General features: G+C 40.0%; 3 protein-coding genes across 3 annotated transcripts; 1 reads left to right on the plus strand and 2 right to left on the minus strand.

The window, feature by feature from the left end:
- Nucleotides 1-1,306: 1,306 nt before the first annotated feature.
- On the plus strand, nt 1,307-2,728 carry LOC133741397 (2-oxoglutarate-dependent dioxygenase DAO-like). Its single transcript, XM_062169302.1, has 3 exons — nt 1,307-1,693; nt 1,834-2,149; nt 2,275-2,728. Exons 1-3 carry the CDS (start codon nt 1,359-1,361, stop codon nt 2,521-2,523), a joined length of 900 nt encoding a protein of 299 aa, XP_062025286.1. The 5' UTR covers nt 1,307-1,358; the 3' UTR covers nt 2,524-2,728.
- A 1,028-nt stretch (nt 2,729-3,756) lies between these two features.
- On the minus strand, nt 3,757-9,501 carry LOC133735954 (probable serine/threonine-protein kinase SIS8). The gene is made up of 13 exons (XM_062163395.1): nt 8,536-9,501; nt 7,610-8,050; nt 7,262-7,371; nt 5,943-6,970; nt 5,827-5,867; nt 5,433-5,501; nt 5,209-5,309; nt 4,924-5,002; nt 4,727-4,825; nt 4,522-4,590; nt 4,317-4,366; nt 4,064-4,240; nt 3,757-3,886 (listed from the first exon to the last, which is right to left on the minus strand). Exons 1-13 carry the CDS (start codon nt 8,971-8,973, stop codon nt 3,784-3,786), a joined length of 2,805 nt encoding a protein of 934 aa, XP_062019379.1. The 5' UTR covers nt 8,974-9,501; the 3' UTR covers nt 3,757-3,783.
- Nucleotides 9,502-11,210: 1,709 nt separating this feature from the next.
- Nucleotides 11,211-16,621, minus strand: LOC133741530 (glycine dehydrogenase (decarboxylating), mitochondrial). The gene is made up of 15 exons (XM_062169407.1): nt 15,180-16,621; nt 14,751-14,996; nt 14,573-14,650; nt 14,382-14,482; nt 14,106-14,301; nt 13,846-13,971; nt 13,508-13,693; nt 13,309-13,422; nt 12,939-13,091; nt 12,542-12,730; nt 12,329-12,406; nt 12,118-12,243; nt 11,946-12,044; nt 11,692-11,809; nt 11,211-11,557 (listed from the first exon to the last, which is right to left on the minus strand). The coding sequence occupies exons 1-15, from the start codon at nt 16,425-16,427 to the stop codon at nt 11,466-11,468; spliced, it is 3,150 nt and encodes a 1,049-aa protein (XP_062025391.1). The 5' UTR covers nt 16,428-16,621; the 3' UTR covers nt 11,211-11,465.
- Between the last annotated feature and the right edge of the window lie 324 nt (nt 16,622-16,945).

The following is a 16,945-nucleotide window of genomic DNA, read 5'->3' on the forward strand; positions in this document are numbered from 1 at the left end:
TAGGAGCATATCCACTAACAGATCTTCACTTTGGCTGTGCTGAGCCCCCACTTCGACTGAGCCAACACTTCCCAATCCAACATTCTTTTTTTCTTTGCATCGAAGACAAAAACTTCTGTTGCCCTGGCTCATTGAGACAAGGAACAATTTCAGTTAATTTCACAATAGTTTTTTTTTTTTTTTTTTGGGTCATCGAGTCATTTGATTTGCAGAGTTCGTTCTTCCAACAAGCCATTGAAGACGCTTTGAGTCGGACCATGAGGTGCGAAAAAGAAGGCCGTAGATTTGTAAAAGTAAAAGTGGGGTGTAAGGAATATGATGAAGAAGAAGAAGAAAAATAAGAGAATATGAACTACTCTAGTACGTTGATATTCGTACCCATCCTTGTCAAGCTGATTAATTATATTTTGACCGGAAAATCTAAGGAATTTAATTTCTTCAAAAACTTTCATCTCGTGGAGGTTTCTTATTTTTTTTGTTTCGGAAGTGAATTAGCAGGTGAGAACGAAAGACCAAAAGGGAGAAGGTGCATGTACTGGCATGGGGTCAAAAATGTGCACCAATGCTTTTAATCTAGACTTAGGTACATAGGCAGAAAGTAAGATTGATTGCCTCAGAAGTGAGTGGAAGTTTAAGCTATAGATGCACTGTGGCGTAAAAGTTGGTTTTCTCTGTTTTCCAATATTTTCCAGTAAGTGTACTAAGTACTAACATTCATTCTGCTCGAGCATCTTTCACTTTTGGCTTTAACTTGTAGTCTTCATCCTGCAGCAACTAACTAATTCTTGGCTAGAAGCTAGTTTGCCTAAAGAGGTAGCGTGGGAAAACTCCCATCCTATGCATTTTGAATCCGTCATTGCCATATGCAGGTGAAAAGTACAAGAGGAAGCCACTGTCATCAGAAGAAAATTAAAAGTACAAGAAACACGAGAGCTTTTTGGCAAGGGTTCTAATTAAGAGCGATACTGTAGTAATCAGAAGAAATTTAAAAAGTGGCATCAATATATCCGATGCCGAAGTGAAGGGTTCACGATGATTCCGTTTGGTGTTAGGAGACGAGCTTGTCCTGCAGCTTATTTAGGAAAAAGAATGATGGGAATGGCATTAGGTGCCTTGATTCAAATCAGAAAATGTCGTGCTAGAGTTTCTTGCTCTTTCGCCGGCGTGTTAGTTCAGCTTTTACCAATGCAGGAACGATGAGAAGAAATTCCAAGATATCACGTTAATCCCAATAAAGAAAAGAATGACTGACTAATCGACTATAAGTTGAACTGTCCCAAACTTAGTTCCATATATAGCCAGAGAAAGTGAGTATTCAGCCAGAGAATTAAAGAGAGAGTATTCAAAGGTGAAGAGAAATGGCAAATCCAATTCCAGTGATTGATCTGAGTCAGTTTCCTGCTTCTGGTGAGTACGATAAGCTTAGGTTAGCATCAGAGGAATGGGGTTGCTTCCGGCTCCTCAACCACAAGATCCCATTGCCTCTGATGGCAGAGATGAAGATAGTGGTAAGATCTCTCCTTGATCTGCCCATGGAGATCAAGAAGAACAACACTGATGTCATAGCTGGCAGTGGCTACATGGCACCGAGCAAGGTCAACCCGCTCTATGAGGCTTTAGGTCTCTATGACTTGGGCTCATCTCAGGCTGTGCAGACCTTTTGCTCTCAGTTGCATGCTTCTTCCTACCAGAGGTTTGCCAGGGCTGCTTTGCTAACTCCATCATATTTCTACTTATTCTTCATATTTTGATGATTGTCTAGCTGCTGGAGTCATGTGTTATGTACATTATTTGAAGTGTTCTGCTGAATTTGGTATGTTATTGAATGTGCAGAGAGGTGATCGAGAAGTATGCAGGAGCAGTTTATGAGCAGATGGTGGATATAGGGCATAAGTTGGCAGAGAGTCTCGGATTGTGGAGTGATTTTCTGAAGGGATGGGCTTGCCAGTTTAGGATCAACAAATACAACTTCACTCCTGAATCCGTTGGATCTTCCGGTGTTCAAATACACACAGATGCGGGATTTCTGACAATTCTTCAAGATGATGAAAATGTTGGAGGTCTTGAAGTAATGGACAAATCTGGTGCTTTTGTACCAGTTGATCCTTATCCAGGCACTCTCATTGTCAATCTTGGAGACACGGCTAAGGTAGGTAAATGACTAAACATAAATTATGTTGTGATTAACTTTTGCTAATTTGCTTTTCATTAGGTAGGATAAGCCAAAATTCTTATTCTTACATGCATCTTGTTGTTGCTGGTATTTAAATTAAGGCATGGAGCAATGGGAGGCTGTGCAATGTCAAGCATAGAGTTCAATGCAGGGAAGCCACCATTCGAGTCTCCATTGCTTCATTTCTGTTGGGACCGAAGGAGGAAGCAGTGGAAGCCCCACCAGAATTTGTTGATTCGGATCACCCCCGTCTGTATGTCCCTGTCACTCACGAAGAGTACAGGAAGCTCAGACTTTCCAAAAACTTGCATGCCGGTGAAGCTCTTGAACTTCTGCGCATCAAGTCCTAAATGGGGCTCTCTGTAGGAAATGAACAAGAAATCAGTGAAGCAGGAAATTTCTTTTCTTTTCTTTTATTCAAACATTTAAGCCTAATCGTTGTCATTAAGCTTTTGAAATATCAAGAGGGTTTCTGTATACATGGCAGACTTGTGTGCTACCGTAAACATATTTTTACAGACATGAACAATTTCCTCTGGTAAATGGGGGAATTCTCATATGGCACATCTTTTAGTGAAAATTCAAAATGCCTAAAGAATCTCACATCTTCTATTTTGAGAATGTGACTCAAAACATAAAACTCGGTGTTCCAGAACCATTACAAGCATTAAGTGCCCTGTCATTGCAATGGTTGCTGGGCCACCGTTTCAGAACCACGACGAGAAGGGTATTTTGGTTCGGTAGCAGTGGTTGTGACGGTGGCGGTGGCGAAGTCTGGGGTTTGGGATTGGAGAGATTGGCAAGAGGAAATTTGGGGTTGTGTGTACCAAGTGCAGTGGCCATGGTGGCCTCACTGTGCACTCTGTTTCACTTGCTCTCTATCTTCTCCAGTTAATGAGATAGTTTTAGCCAAGTTGTATAATTCAATGACAAATGAGAAGCGCCAACAATAAAGCATAATCGGTCTACCTCTAAATCTAAATCAAAAATCGAACTAGTCTGTTTTTTCTGTCTAAACTCAAATTAGTTTGCTTCATGTATCTGATATACAATAGACGATTCTTAATACCCTACAGAACTTGGAGAAATTAGACCGAAACAATGGCAGTGCACATTAATATTTTTTTTTCATTTTTTTTTTTTCCGAATGTACTTGCTCTTTTCACAATAACATGCAGAGATCATATGTTTACAATTCCCGAATAGGATCTCTACAGTAATACAATTAAGAATTATTAATTTCTTTCTTCCTTTCTTTTCAGCTTTTTTCTTTTTTTTTTGTCCTACTTTTTTTTTTCAAGGAAATTTCTTACAATTTGGCTGATACAACCTTACTATCACTACTGAAGACTCATCTTCAATGGCACACCTCCACTGCCCTTGTGCAGTTTTAATTAGGAGGATGTCCACTCTGTTCAATAAAGACTGATCTTCATTTTGGCTGTGCTGAGCCCCCACTTCGACTGAGCCAACACTTCCCCAAACCAGCATTCTCTCTTTTTTCTTCGCATCGAAGAGAAGAACTTCTGCTGCCCCGGCTCTTTGAGACAAGGACCATTTTCAATTATTCTCACAGTAAAACATTGTTTTTTTTTTTTTTTTTTTTTGGGTTATCGAGTCATTTGATTTGCAGAGTTCGTTCTTCCAACAAGCCGTTGAAGACGCTTGAGTCGGACCATGAGCTGGGAGAAAGAAGGCCGTAGATTTGGCTCTCTGCAGAAAAAGCAAAACAGTGGTAATTAGACTTCACACGGTGAATAAATCATATGTCCGACTATTGTAATATGCTGTTACTATAATTACGGGGGGCAAGTAATTAAAGAAACAACTTGGCCCCTGAGACTCAGTATTTCCCAAACCTATAGTTTGCATATAGAATTTGAAACTTACGTTTGCCAACAATCACGTATTATCTCGGCAACCACTGGGTCAACGTCATCCGGAATTTCAAGACGCCTATTTTGGAATCCAACAGCTCCAACAACCTGCATTGGGTTCAATCCTTTCCATGGGATACAGCAAGTAGTCAATTCCCATAATATCACACCAAAACTGTACACATCACACCTGCAAGCAAGCAAAGCTGATTGTAATGAGGGCTGAAGAGTAAAATTTCCAGCTAAACCACCTTCAAGCAACTTACTTCTCGTTAGCTAATTCATTCCTTAAAACTTCCGGTGCCATCCATTCCGGCTGCACTCCCAACAGTACACAATCAGCATAGAAAACAAAAAGGCACCTATTAAGGTTTTGTTCTTTAAACAAAGAGACCATCAGGATGGTTATGCCAACATGAGGGGATAAACAGATAGATATTGTCTTGAAAATTCACTCTTAACTAGTATTACCGTTCCAGCAGTGGACTTTGAGGACAGATAAGTGTGGTGCTTCGTACGTGACAACCCAAAGTCACAAACCTGAACAAACAAGATATTTAGGGGAAAAAATCAACTCTTCTGCCGTCGGTAGATATTTCATTCTATGTTGATTGAAAGAAGAAAGTATAGAAACTGAAAGGAACTTGAGAATGTAAGTGTTGGTATTGAAATTGACCTTCACATTCCAATTCTTATCAACAAGGAGATTTGGAGACTTAAGGTCTCGATGCACAACTGTAGGATTGCTGGTGTGGAGGTAATTCATTCCCTTCGCCTGCATAAATATAGGGAGATTTGCTTAAGAAATCAAAAAAAGACCAGAATAATAAAAAATAATAAATAAATAGATAAACAAATGAAGAAGGTTTTTACCACATCAAGAGCCATTCGCATTCGCCTCTTTTCATCAAGTTGAGAATTTGGACGATGCAGTAATCGGTATAAGCTACCCCTGTACCCAGTGAAAGTTCAAGTGTCAAAACAAGAGAATAAGACATAACAGGTATCGGAAAGGTAACGGAAAGACTCAGTTGCTACAAGTCTTACGTTGGTAGTAGAAAAGGTAAGATTTATGTTCTACATCATTATTTTCTTCCTCGTACTTTAAATTACATGTATATCAGTGTATGTATATGTATATAAGAATTAAAAATCAACCTGGGAAGAAACTCTGTCAGGATGGAGAAATGGGGAGGGCGAGTAACAGCGCCCATGAAAAGCACAACATTTGGATGTCGAAGTCTTAACATGATCTCTACCTGCAGAAACAAAGTAGGAAACACTGATATCAAACCAACTCCTATCTAGGCTTCTATAAATCAACAAATATGATACAGAAAAAGTTAAGGCTTGCTGCTTTTCTTTTAGGTTTTGCTGCTTACTTCACATCTAAACTGAACCAATGCATCACCCGAAAAATCTTGATCTAAAAATTTCTTCACAGCTACTTCCTGTAATTCAAAAGTCAACACAGACCGATAAACGACTTTCCAATGAAAGAACAAAGAACCATTGCCATATGCTAGAATTATCAGTCTCATGTGGTAATGCCATCAACAGTTCTTGTTCAAAAAGAAAACCAAGCAGCAAAATATGATGATAATAAGTTCATCATTACTATTATTACTTTTTTCTTTTCAAAAAAGGGTGTTGCAAATTTTAGCATTTTTGTTGTGATCAAACCGTTAACATAATATTGCCTGTTAATGCTCCATGTCTAACCACTAACAATAACAAGGAATAAGATTAAAAATGAGCAATAAGAAGAATACTTACAGTGCCATTCCAATCTGCATGATATACCTCACCATATGAACCTATAAGACAAGAAATTCAAGTGAGCCTATTTCTAAGAACGAATGTGAGATTTAAGCGACCACATGGATTCTTACCAATGCCAATGCGCTCTCCAATCTGAAGATCCTCCCATAGAATTTCCCACTCCGCAACTTCTCCCAACGCTGGGTACCTATCAACGTGACTATCCCAAGCAGCATTCAGGCTGCTATTGGCTGTTTGTGTTGATTGAGCAACAGATTCTTTGCCCAATTGAGTGTTAGCAGAAGTTGTTCCAGAGACCATAGATATATCATGAATTTTCTCCTCATGAAAAGCTTCTGCATTCATTCTTGGGGGATTACCAAAAGCAGGATCTAAATTTATAGCACCAATCTGGGTTGTTTCACTAGTTCTGCCAGAAACCATTACAAATCCCTCATCAACATTATCAGAGAGTAAAGAATTGGTCCTCCACTCATTCCGTTGCTCAGCTACATCCACGGCAGAGGATTGATCACTGCTTGATAATAGTTTAACCAGATAATCATGAACCACCCCCTCATCTACAAGTTCCCCATTTGCATGGATTTGTCCAAGCAATTGACCTTCATTTAGGTATTGAGGATTCATATCTGAAAATAAGTCGGGAGGAGGTGATGCACCGCTCTCCAACAAGACAGCATGTAGTTTCTGTGCAAATTCTGGGTTCTTTGCGGCACTGATGACATACCTTGATACATTTTTCACTTTTCTTTTTTGTGCAGATGTAGCTTTCCCAGATGGGCCTGATGAACTTCCACATGATTTACTTTTAAGAGGAGTCTCAAGCTCACTTTTAAGAATCTCAATTTGATTTTCATCCACGACGCTTCTTTGGTCATCTTTTGTTTGAACACCTGCATATGATGCTTCTTCTGACCTTGAGCTGCCAAATGTGGAAGCTCTTTCAAGACCAGGTGGAGCTGCCGACATTCCAGTTCCCTCAGCTTGTAGTAAACACAGATCTTTGGGCAACTCTGTAGGCATTTCTGTGGGATCTTGAAAGCTCCTTATGGCAAAAAAAGAATTTGGGAGCTGACTAGTAGGTACCTCAGCAGGAATTAGTGTTCCAGGAGCACCCATCAGATCAATAATATATTCGCTGCATAGTATGGCAAACACATTCACTCAGATCAATAACAGTTTCAGAAAATTTTAAGCATGCATCAATGTGAATGGAATTGTACGAGCAAGGCAAAAACAAATCGCATGTACCTTTGATTCTATTATTCTCATTTAAACATGATCATAAATTCAAATCCTAACAGCTTAAAACTAGATGGGCATCAAATGAACATTAATGCAGAGAATACATGTAAAACAGAAAACTTAACGAATCAGTTTCACCAGAAAATTATGCATAAAGATAGATCAAGAGTTAAGAGGACCTTACCTTCCAATTCCACTATCAATTTTAATCAAGTTTACAGCTCCATCATCAGTACCAGTGTAGTAGCTACCTTTGACCAGCATACATGGAAGATTTATCTTATCAGCTAATACCTAAAACCAGAGGCAAGAAAGAATTAACTACGGCAAAAATTCCTTCAAAGGCCTAGAAAACCTCCATAAGACTTAAGCATAAGGTAATGACCAATTTTCAAAAGGAAAAAACAATGGGACTATAGTCAGATTTTGAAAGGGAAAAAAAGTAACAACATGCTAGATAAGTTGAATGGTGCACATAATTTGCCAATGATTCAGATTGACAATTAAGGTGAGCTTTAAAATCTGTCACAACCTTAAAGAGCAGGGCCCGGTGGCGTGAAAGTCCAACATCAATTTTTCCGAGGGGAAGAATGATAGTGTTCATTGAACTCCGCAACTCATGCCTCCTTATTTTCCACCTTCTTAAAATCTCATCCGCATCTCCAACTGGACCACCCATTCTATCAACAACAATATCAGCAATCTTCTGAATCAAGCCACTTAAAAGTAGACCATGTTGAGAAATCCCCGACTCTAGAGATGCAGCATATGCTCTTTTCTCGAGTTGTTGCAGTTCAGTATCAACAAAACGGTTAACTAATATGACATCGTAGTCGACATTATCTGAAACCGATACCGCTCGAAATTCCACCAACAATGGCATCTTCCCTTGTCTAAATGAATTCGAGGTAATTCCATACACATCGTAAAATCCATCCACCACTTTTTCATTATAATCTACAACATTATGGCTCTGCATCATAACACAGAAATGAGATTATTAAGAACCCACTTTCCTCAGAATTGACAAAATATTAAAGAACCGGATACATCATTTACAAATGTTCATCATACAAACATGCAAAAAAATGCACGTTTAAACCTTCCATGATTGATCCTTGTCACTTATACTGGTATGCAATGCAATCTTTTTATCTACAACATTCTTTTCGACTTAATAACCGAGTAGAATCCCATAATTAACAGCAGGCACACACCTAACACCATTTAACCAGGAAATTGTTAACTAAAATGGAACCGTAATCTACAATTCAGCTATGCAACTCCATTTAACCACAATCCTAACGCCATTGCTATCTCCTCTACGAAATGCAAATCACTAGTATCGAAAGTTTTGCAAACAAAACCTGATCCACTCTCAATTGGCGCAGATAAACTCGTCGAATGCATCAAAATAACGAAACCCTACGAAATTCAATTCATTCGAAAAGAGCTTACCCAGTAGCGAAGCGAAAGCATCTGAAAAGGGGCTTGTGCGTCGGCGAGCGACGTCGCCGCGCAGCCGAGGCTAATCCGTTTCGCGGCGTCGATCTGAGCCGTCTCGGGGTCGTCGCGCGAATCGGGATCGGAAGCGCTAATCGCTAGGGCCAACTGTACCTGAAACTCCTCCTCCAAGAAATTGAAATCCACGCCTCCTCCGCCACTCCCGCTCCCCCCGCCGTCGCCAGACGTCCGATCACTCACCGACTCCAACGCCGCGATTCTTCCCATTGTCGCCGACCCCGACGACGACGACGCCGGTGACGACGCCGTCGGGTTGAGATTCGCCGTCCCCGGACTCGCCACCACCGGCGGGGCCACCGCGGCCGTCGTCTCCGCCAGCCTCTGGTCCCCGCCGATGTGAAGCTTTCTCAGTAGGTGCTTCATCTTCGACATCGAAGATCATCAATGGAGGAAAAAAAAAAAAATTAAAAATTGAAAAACTCTCTCTCTCTCTCTCTCTCTTTCTCTCTTTCTCTTTGTGTGTCTACTGGATTAAACTAAGCTACGCCCCCCCCACTAGAAACAAAGTAGATTCGCTTAACCTGCGCACCCTTCTTCTTCGTCAAGCTACCACCGCCTTTAGAGAGAGAGAGAGAGAAAGAAAGAGAGAGAGGGAGAGGAAGGACTTATATTTAACCGCTCTCTCTCTCCACCCCCTTGCCATTCCCTCCAACACCAACACGCTCTGTATTAAACCCCTTGAACTAAACAAACCATTAAATTAAACTTTTTAGGACTCAACCCCAACAAGTCAAGGACTCTCCCACCACCTTCTTCTACTCTACTATGCTCCTCCTCACTCCCTTCCCATGGACACTCCTACCCACTCTTGGATCATAGACCGTTGAGCGTGATGTGATGGGGATCTAGTGGTTGGGTCTTGTTGCCTCCCCTACTAGTAACAAGATGGATTTGAAAGGGGAGAGGCTCAATGCTTGATTTTGGATGGAGTTTTTAGTGATATATAATGACCGGAAACTGCATTGCACATCTCCTGTGTTAATATTGTATTTATTGTACGTGGATACGGTCTAGTAGCAGTGAACAATTGCAAAGTGAGTCCGTCGATGGTAACACGTAATTGAACTTTTGAGCGTTTGGTGAAGCTAAGGTGCGAAATGAATAAGGACAGGAGTCTGTACTCGGTAGAGTTTTAATTTTTAGTTTATGATTTATTTATTTTTTGCTCAAATTTTTTAGTTTATCATTGTTTTAGCCAAAACTATAATGAAAAAAACAGGAGATGAACAATCCATATATCTAAGTAATGAAACAGAGAATTAGACAACTTCGACACAATATTATTTAACGTCCGACGACATTGACACGTATACATGTTTATGATTGCTTTAGCTAAAAATATAATTAAAACATAAAAGATGAACAATGCATATATGATTAGATTTGTACTAAAACAAGGAATTACGCAACTTTTATATGATAAGATTCAATGTTTGATAACAGTAACACGTATATAGATTTTTGAGTAATCATTAAAACTAAGCTTCATAAAAAATAAAATAGGAGTCACTCGGTGACTTTTTTGTTACTACGAAAAGAAATCTTTTATATGACCACTATGCATTATTATTTTCACATTTCAACCTAGTCACTCTTCTTATCTTTGTTCAATCCAATTTTTTATCTCTAATTAGTAAACATGCTAGAATAAGACGGATAGAAAGAGGACAGAAGTGGTATGCAAATATTCGTAAATACGTCGCTATGTGATCCATGATCTAATCATGATCACGATTGATGCATGGTATGGTCCAAAGCCTCCGTATGGAGCAATGGGATGGTCAAAGCTTGAAGTTGAAATTCATACACAATGTGGGGAATAGGGGCGCCGGGTGCATCATAAGTCGTGTACTTCTGTTGTAGCGAATCCTTATCACTATATGTACATGTTCATCAACCCTCGTATTATTTTACAGAATTTTTTTTTTTTCCAATTCTTTTTCGGGAGATACCATTTTTTTTTTTTTCGGGAGATACCATTGAACAATAGAGCTGTTATGATTTTGCAAATTGTAGGGAAAAAAAAAACTATTCAAAAGTGCAAAAGACCGAAAAAGGATCTTGGAGGCTAAAGTATTGTTATAGAGGTTTTCTAATTTTTCCTTAATTTATGTTAATCGTCCGGCTAATAAAGTGGGCTAACCTTTTAGCTCAGGCTGTTTTTTTTTTTTTTTTTTTATATTGACCATTCTTAAATGTCGTATGTTCCCGATTTAATATGGGATGTCCTTTTGAGCAGTTGGGCGATTCTAATTGCTAGTTTGTTATCAATAGTAATAGCATAATAATATGTCTTTGTTCAAAAAATTCCCCCCTTTGTTTTTTAAAACTTATACACGCAAGCTCAGCTTAGTGGTAATTTAGCTTAATTAATTGTTAATTAATCCTAACTGGTGGAGGTGGGACTACACCGACTCTTTATTATAAGAAGTTATCCGGGATCGGGTTTATCCTAGACCAACTTGATTACCAAAAACAAGGGCTTGGAGACTATTCCAAGGTCATGAAAACCATAGACGAGATGCATCTGTCTCTCTTTTTCTTTTCTTTTTTTCTACGAGGGAAAAAAAAAAAAAAAAAAAGCGAAGAAATTATAATTACAACATCTGAGTTGCAAAATAGCAACAGCAGTTGTTATTAGAAAAGTTAATCGTCATCATCATAATAGGGAAATGAATGTCACCAGCTATGGCAGGCTGTATGTGTATTTAGATATGGATAAAATTATGTACAATGTGGGAATGTGGAAGAAGGTGATGATGATTTCTTTTCTTTGTGAAGGGAAGGGAAGATGTGGACTTCATTTGGTGCTATCCATGACCAGACTTTTTGTGGTGACGACGAGCAATGGATGGAGATGAAGACTAAGCAGTGGCTGCTGCTGCTGTTTCCTCCACAGGCTCTGGTTGAAGAGTGCAGATAAGGTTGCGGTCACCATACACATTGTCAACACGTCCTGATATAATAGTCAAGAAGATTCAGCATCAATCGGATTGTGATCAAGGCAAAAGAAAAGTGAATGCACAACAAACAGTTCATGGTGCTAGCTTCCATACTAACATAGAAGTTCTTTCTGTATAAATCGCATACCTGTGGTAGGCCAGAACTTCGAAGAACGGAGCCACGAAGCTGGGAAGGCTGCATATTCCCGGGAATATGGCTTTGACCATGTGTCTCCCATGAGCAGGGATGATGGGTGAGGAGCTCCCTGCATTCACACGTTTTAGTGTTTTTGCTTTATATGTTGAAGTACCAATGTGCTGCTAGTTCAGCCCAAGTGAAAATGTAGTTGCCAATGCTAATATGTAAATAGCCTTGTAGAAGAAATGAGTGTGTTTTCTCACCTTCAGAACGTTGTTGTGAATATCAGCTTTTCCTTTCTCGATCTGGCCAATCTCTTCTCTGATGGAGATAAGAGCATCGCAAAACCTGTCCAACTCAGCCTGCCAGTAACATTCGAGTCATTATAAACCCTAAAGAAACAGCAGATAAAAAGTTTCTTTCTCTGGGGTGTACCTTGCTTTCACTTTCTGTTGGTTCAATCATGAGAGTGCCAGGAACTGGCCATGACATTGTTGGTCCATGAAATCCGTAGTCCATCAGACGCTTGGCAACATCTTCTGGCTCTATTCCAGCAGTGTTCTAGAAAAGTAAAAAAGCCAAGTTCAGTTACACAGAGAATGAGCAGAAGTGAACAAATCGAAGCACATATTAAAAATATACATACCTTAAAGCCTCTCAAGTCAACAATGAACTCATGGGCAACGGTTCCATTGACACCACGGAAAAGAATGGGGTAATAGTTCTGTAAAAAAAAAAAAAAAACAGACACAAGATGAGCAAACAGAGCAAAAACTAAAATAACAGACTAAAATTTCTATGCTGATCCGCTTTTGGCCTTCAAAAACTAAAAAAAAAAAGTGAAGGAACAAGCATGTACCTCCAAGCGCTTTGCCATGTAGTTTGCATTCAGAATTGCTATCTTTGATGCATCAGTGAGTCCCTTGGAACCCATCATAGCTATATAAGTATATGATATTGGCAAAATAAGTGCAGATCCCCAAGGTGCAGCGGAGATGGTACCAAGTGGCTGAGACTTTTCGGGGGCAGGAATTCCACCAGTAGGAACCTTCAGTATGATTGCACAGAAGTTAGAAATTTAAGTATTCAACTGATGAAAATAGCCAGCCAAAAAATATTACCAGAAATCGTCACGAAATTGTGAAATGAATGCAGGTAAAATATGCTCCAGAAATTCACGAAATCTCGTATTTGCTAAGATTCACATTAATAGGGAAGAATTACATGAAATATTCAACATGTAAAGAGAATTATACCACAGGATGGGAAGGCAAGTATGGTGCCAAGTGAGCCTTCACACCAATAGGACCCATGCCAGGACCACCGCCTCCGTGTGGAATGCAAAATGTCTTATGGAGGTTCAAATGGCAGACATCAGCTCCAATCCAACCCGGGCTTGTCAGACCCACCTGTAATAACAAAAAGCTTTGTTAGATTAACCATAAATAATGACAAAAACTTAGTCCAATACAACATTTGTTGCTTGAATATAGCTCTTGTATGTGACTTTAGCTAAATGTATTTAAATCTGCAAGACCTAGTCCAACCATGAAACTTAAATCTAACACCAGCAGACTAAAATCAACCATAAAATAACCTTTACAGAGAAATAGATGACATACAGACCTGTGCATTCATGTTAGCTCCATCCATGTATACTTGACCTCCATTGTCATGAATTATCTTACAGATCTCATCAATACCTTCTTCATACACTCCATGAGTTGAAGGATACGTCACCTGGAATTTGAATTATGGTCAAAAGCCTGTTGACGTTACATAATTTCTCTGTCTTTATAAACCTCTTGCTGAATAGGATGCTTACCATAAGAGCTGATAGGTTGTCCTTGTTTGATTCAGCAGCCTTCTTCAGCTCTTCAATGTTGATGTTTCCCTTAGCATCAGTTCCAATAGTGACAATTTTCATTCCACACATGGCAGCACTAGCAGGATTTGTACCGTGTGCAGAAACAGGTATAATACACACATTGCGGTGATGATCCCCTCTTGCCTACAGTGGTATTAGTGGATGATTAGTCAAGAGAATAAACTGTAGGTCATAGCCTCAAAAGCCTGAAGTTAAAGTGATTATTTTGCTTGACAACACATGCTTGCTGATAGATATTAGAAAGAGGGAAACAAGAAGGCTCAGTGTGCCCATACAAAATGATATGCCCGAATAACCATCAGTCCAGCATACTCTCCAGCAGCTCCGGCATTAGGTTGCAATGAGAAAGAGTCAAACCCAGTGATGCTACACAATAGATCACCCAAATCTCTGAACATTTCCTGTGTTTTATTATTTGACAAGATAAAATATCAATAATTTATTTGTATGAAGGAATACAACACAAAAAAAATTTAGAAAATATTAATAGTTGCAACCTTGTTAAATTTACTAGTGAGTAAACACTTGTAATTACCTGATAACCCTCAGCTTGTTCTGTAGGGGCAAAAGGATGAATGTCTGAGAAATTAGGCCATGTCACTGGCATCATTTCAGTTGTTGCATTTAATTTCATTGTACAGGATCCCAATGGAATCATACTGTGGCATAATGAAAGATCCTTAGACTGCAACTTGTGAATGTATCGTAGCAACTCATGCTCAGTATGATACCTAATAGAGAGCAATTGAAAATCAGGGGAGTTTTCACATAGTAGATTTTGAGAATTGAGATTATCTGGTAAGGGACATACGAGTTGAAGATTGGGTGGGTAAGATATGGGGTCTCCCTTGTTAGTCCAGAAGGGATAGCGGTCTTTACTTCTGGTGCAAGAGATGCAGCAGTAAAAGAGACCTGACAATACAAAGGAAGATATTACTTCAATGGATGCAGTTTATAACCATTGCAAATACCATCTGTCTATAAAAGTCTGAAAATACTCACAGGCTTGCCCAAAGCAAAAATTTTGAAAAGTTGATCAACATCCTCCAAGGTAGTTGTTTCATCAAATGAAACAGTGATCTGAAAGGCAGTAAGTATTTCAGTAATCTCATCAAGTAGAGCATCATACCCTGGAGACCTCTTAGTTAAATAATTGATACAAAAATACAGACAAACTTACAGTTTTTGAGTCCAGTACTCTCAAGTTAATTCCGTTCTTGGCAGCAGCATCAGCAATTGCATGTGCATCACCAACTGTAACCTTGACGGTGTCAAAGAAGGGAAGGCTCTGAACTTCCGCTGTCCCAAGTTTCTTTAATCCAACTGCAAAAGCCCCAGCAAGACCATGCACCCTTTGGGAAATGGTTTTAAGGCCTTCAGGTCCATGATAAACAGCATACATAGCAGCCATATTTGCAAGTAAAGCCTATAAAATAACAAAGTTTCCAATCAAAATAAAATATACAAAACTAGTGTCAACAACAATAGTGAGCTAACCAGATACAACACAAAAATCATGTCAAGACTACCATCAGCTAATTGTAAACTTAAATCAACTCAGCACTATAAAAAAATCAGAGACCAAGTTCAAGACAAAGTAGTATTGTACCTGAGCAGTGCAAATGTTGCTGGTAGCCTTGTCCCTTCGGATATGTTGCTCCCTTGTCTGCATGGCCATACGCAGCGCAGGCTTCCCCGAAGAATCAACACTAACACCGATAATTCTTCCTGGCATCATCCTCTTGTACTCTTGAGAAGTGGCCAGGAATGCTGCATGAGGACCTCCATACCCCATCGGCACACCAAACCTCTGAGCAGAACCCACCACAATATCCGCCCCCAACTCACCCGGCGGCTTCAAAAGTGTCAATGCCAACAGATCAGACGCCATCACAACCTTGACACCATTAGCATGAGCATTCTTAATAAACTCCCCATAGTCCAACACCTCACCCTCAGTCCCCGGATACTGAACAAGCACACCACAAACGTCACCACTCTTGTAATCAATGTCCTTAAGATCCGCGGTCACGACCTTGAGATCGAAACCATCAGCTCTAGTCTTGCAAATATCAATAGTCTGGGGGTGACAATTGTTAGCAATAAGAAAAGTCTTCTTCTTCCCCTTTTGAATATTGTTACACATGGCCATTGCTTCGGCAGCTGCGGTTCCCTCATCAAGTAATGAAGCATTTGACATGGGAAGGCCAGTAAGGTCAGTGATCAAGGTCTGGAAATTGAGCAAAGACTCAAGCCTGCCCTGAGAAATCTCAGCCTGGTACGGAGTGTACTGGGTGTACCAAGCTGGATTCTCCATTATGTTCCTCAAAATCACAGGCGGAACATAAGTGTTATAGTACCCCATCCCAATATACGACTTGAACAACTTGTTTTTAGAAGCCAAACCTTTCATGTGCTCAAGCATTTGGCTCTCTGTCAACCCCTCATCGAACTTTGAGAACTTCATCGATTCAAGACGAATCGATTTGGGCACGGTGGCATCGATGAGAGAATCGAGGCCGTTGAACCCACACAGCTCGGCCATTTTGGTCTGCTCATCTGGGGTAGCTGAGTTATGGCGGCGAGCGAAGGTGTCACTGTTTTTCAAGGCCTCAACGGCAATGGACCGGGTCTGTTGTGACCCGGCAATACCAGTTTTGCCTAGCAACGAATCTGATCTGGGATTTGTGCGCATGAATGAAGACAATGAAGAAACGTACCTTGAAGGTGTGTACATAACAGGGGAGGAGGAAGACCCCAGCAGAGCAGAGGAGCTCTCATTCTGGCGAAACTGCTTGGCTTCCGAAACCAAGCGCTTCACGAAAGCCCGGTTCGCCAATCGCCGAGCACGCTCCATTGGAATAGTTCCGAGAGATGGAGACGACGAAACTACTCTACTCTGTTTCGGAAAACAGAGGCGGTTGGTGAGTATGAAAGTAGTGCTCTTTTTTATCAAAGGTGGGTTCTTTTTTAGCTATTCCATTGGAGTGAGTGAACCAGTTGGTGGGTTTGTGAGAGCACACAGTCACACACTCAAATGGGTTTTGTCTATATATAAATATATGGGTATATAATAATTTATATAAAAATGAAGAACATTTTCAAGATCTGGTGGTGGGTGGTGGGTGTGTCTGCGCAACTAGAGAGAAAAAGACAGGGTTTTTTTTTTTTTTTTGTTGGGTTTTAAAGCCTATTACAAGTTTTGTGTTCATGAATCATGAATGTATGGAAGGTGTTGAAGCAAATGGGATTGAGTTTCAGTGGATCTGAATGGTTTCGGAAATTTCAATCGAGGAGGGAAAAATGAGGCTTGAATGTCTGGTTGTTGATTTGGAGAAGTAATGAGAATCTTTTCATTATTTGTTGGCAGATTCT

Source organism: Rosa rugosa, chromosome 3, assembly GCF_958449725.1.
Source record: "Rosa rugosa chromosome 3, drRosRugo1.1, whole genome shotgun sequence".
NCBI lineage: Eukaryota > Viridiplantae > Streptophyta > Magnoliopsida > Rosales > Rosaceae > Rosa > Rosa rugosa.

What these genes read in the sequence shown, in the direction of transcription:
- LOC133741530 (XM_062169407.1), bottom strand. Translation starts at nt 16,427, where the DNA reads ATGGAGCGTGCTCGGCGATTGGCGAACCGGGCTTTCGTGAAGCGCTTG. An exon ending in GCAACATTTGCACTGCTCAG is followed by an intron (nt 14,997 to 15,179) that starts GTACAATACTAC and finishes GTTATTTTATAG; the next exon opens with GCTTTACTTGCAAATATGGC. An exon ending in AACAAGCTGAGGGTTATCAG is followed by an intron (nt 13,972 to 14,105) that starts GTAATTACAAGT and finishes AATAAAACACAG; the next exon opens with GAAATGTTCAGAGATTTGGG.
- LOC133735954 (XM_062163395.1), bottom strand. Translation starts at nt 8,973, where the DNA reads ATGTCGAAGATGAAGCACCTACTGAGAAAGCTTCACATCGGCGGGGAC. An exon ending in TGCTTTCGCTTCGCTACTGG is followed by an intron (nt 8,051 to 8,535) that starts GTAAGCTCTTTT and finishes GTTATGATGCAG; the next exon opens with AGCCATAATGTTGTAGATTA. An exon ending in ACCGGGCCCTGCTCTTTAAG is followed by an intron (nt 7,372 to 7,609) that starts GTTGTGACAGAT and finishes CTCTGGTTTTAG; the next exon opens with GTATTAGCTGATAAGATAAA.
- LOC133741397 (XM_062169302.1), top strand. Translation starts at nt 1,359, where the DNA reads ATGGCAAATCCAATTCCAGTGATTGATCTGAGTCAGTTTCCTGCTTCT. An exon ending in CATGCTTCTTCCTACCAGAG is followed by an intron (nt 1,694 to 1,833) that starts GTTTGCCAGGGC and finishes TTGAATGTGCAG; the next exon opens with AGAGGTGATCGAGAAGTATG. An exon ending in ATCTTGGAGACACGGCTAAG is followed by an intron (nt 2,150 to 2,274) that starts GTAGGTAAATGA and finishes ATTTAAATTAAG; the next exon opens with GCATGGAGCAATGGGAGGCT.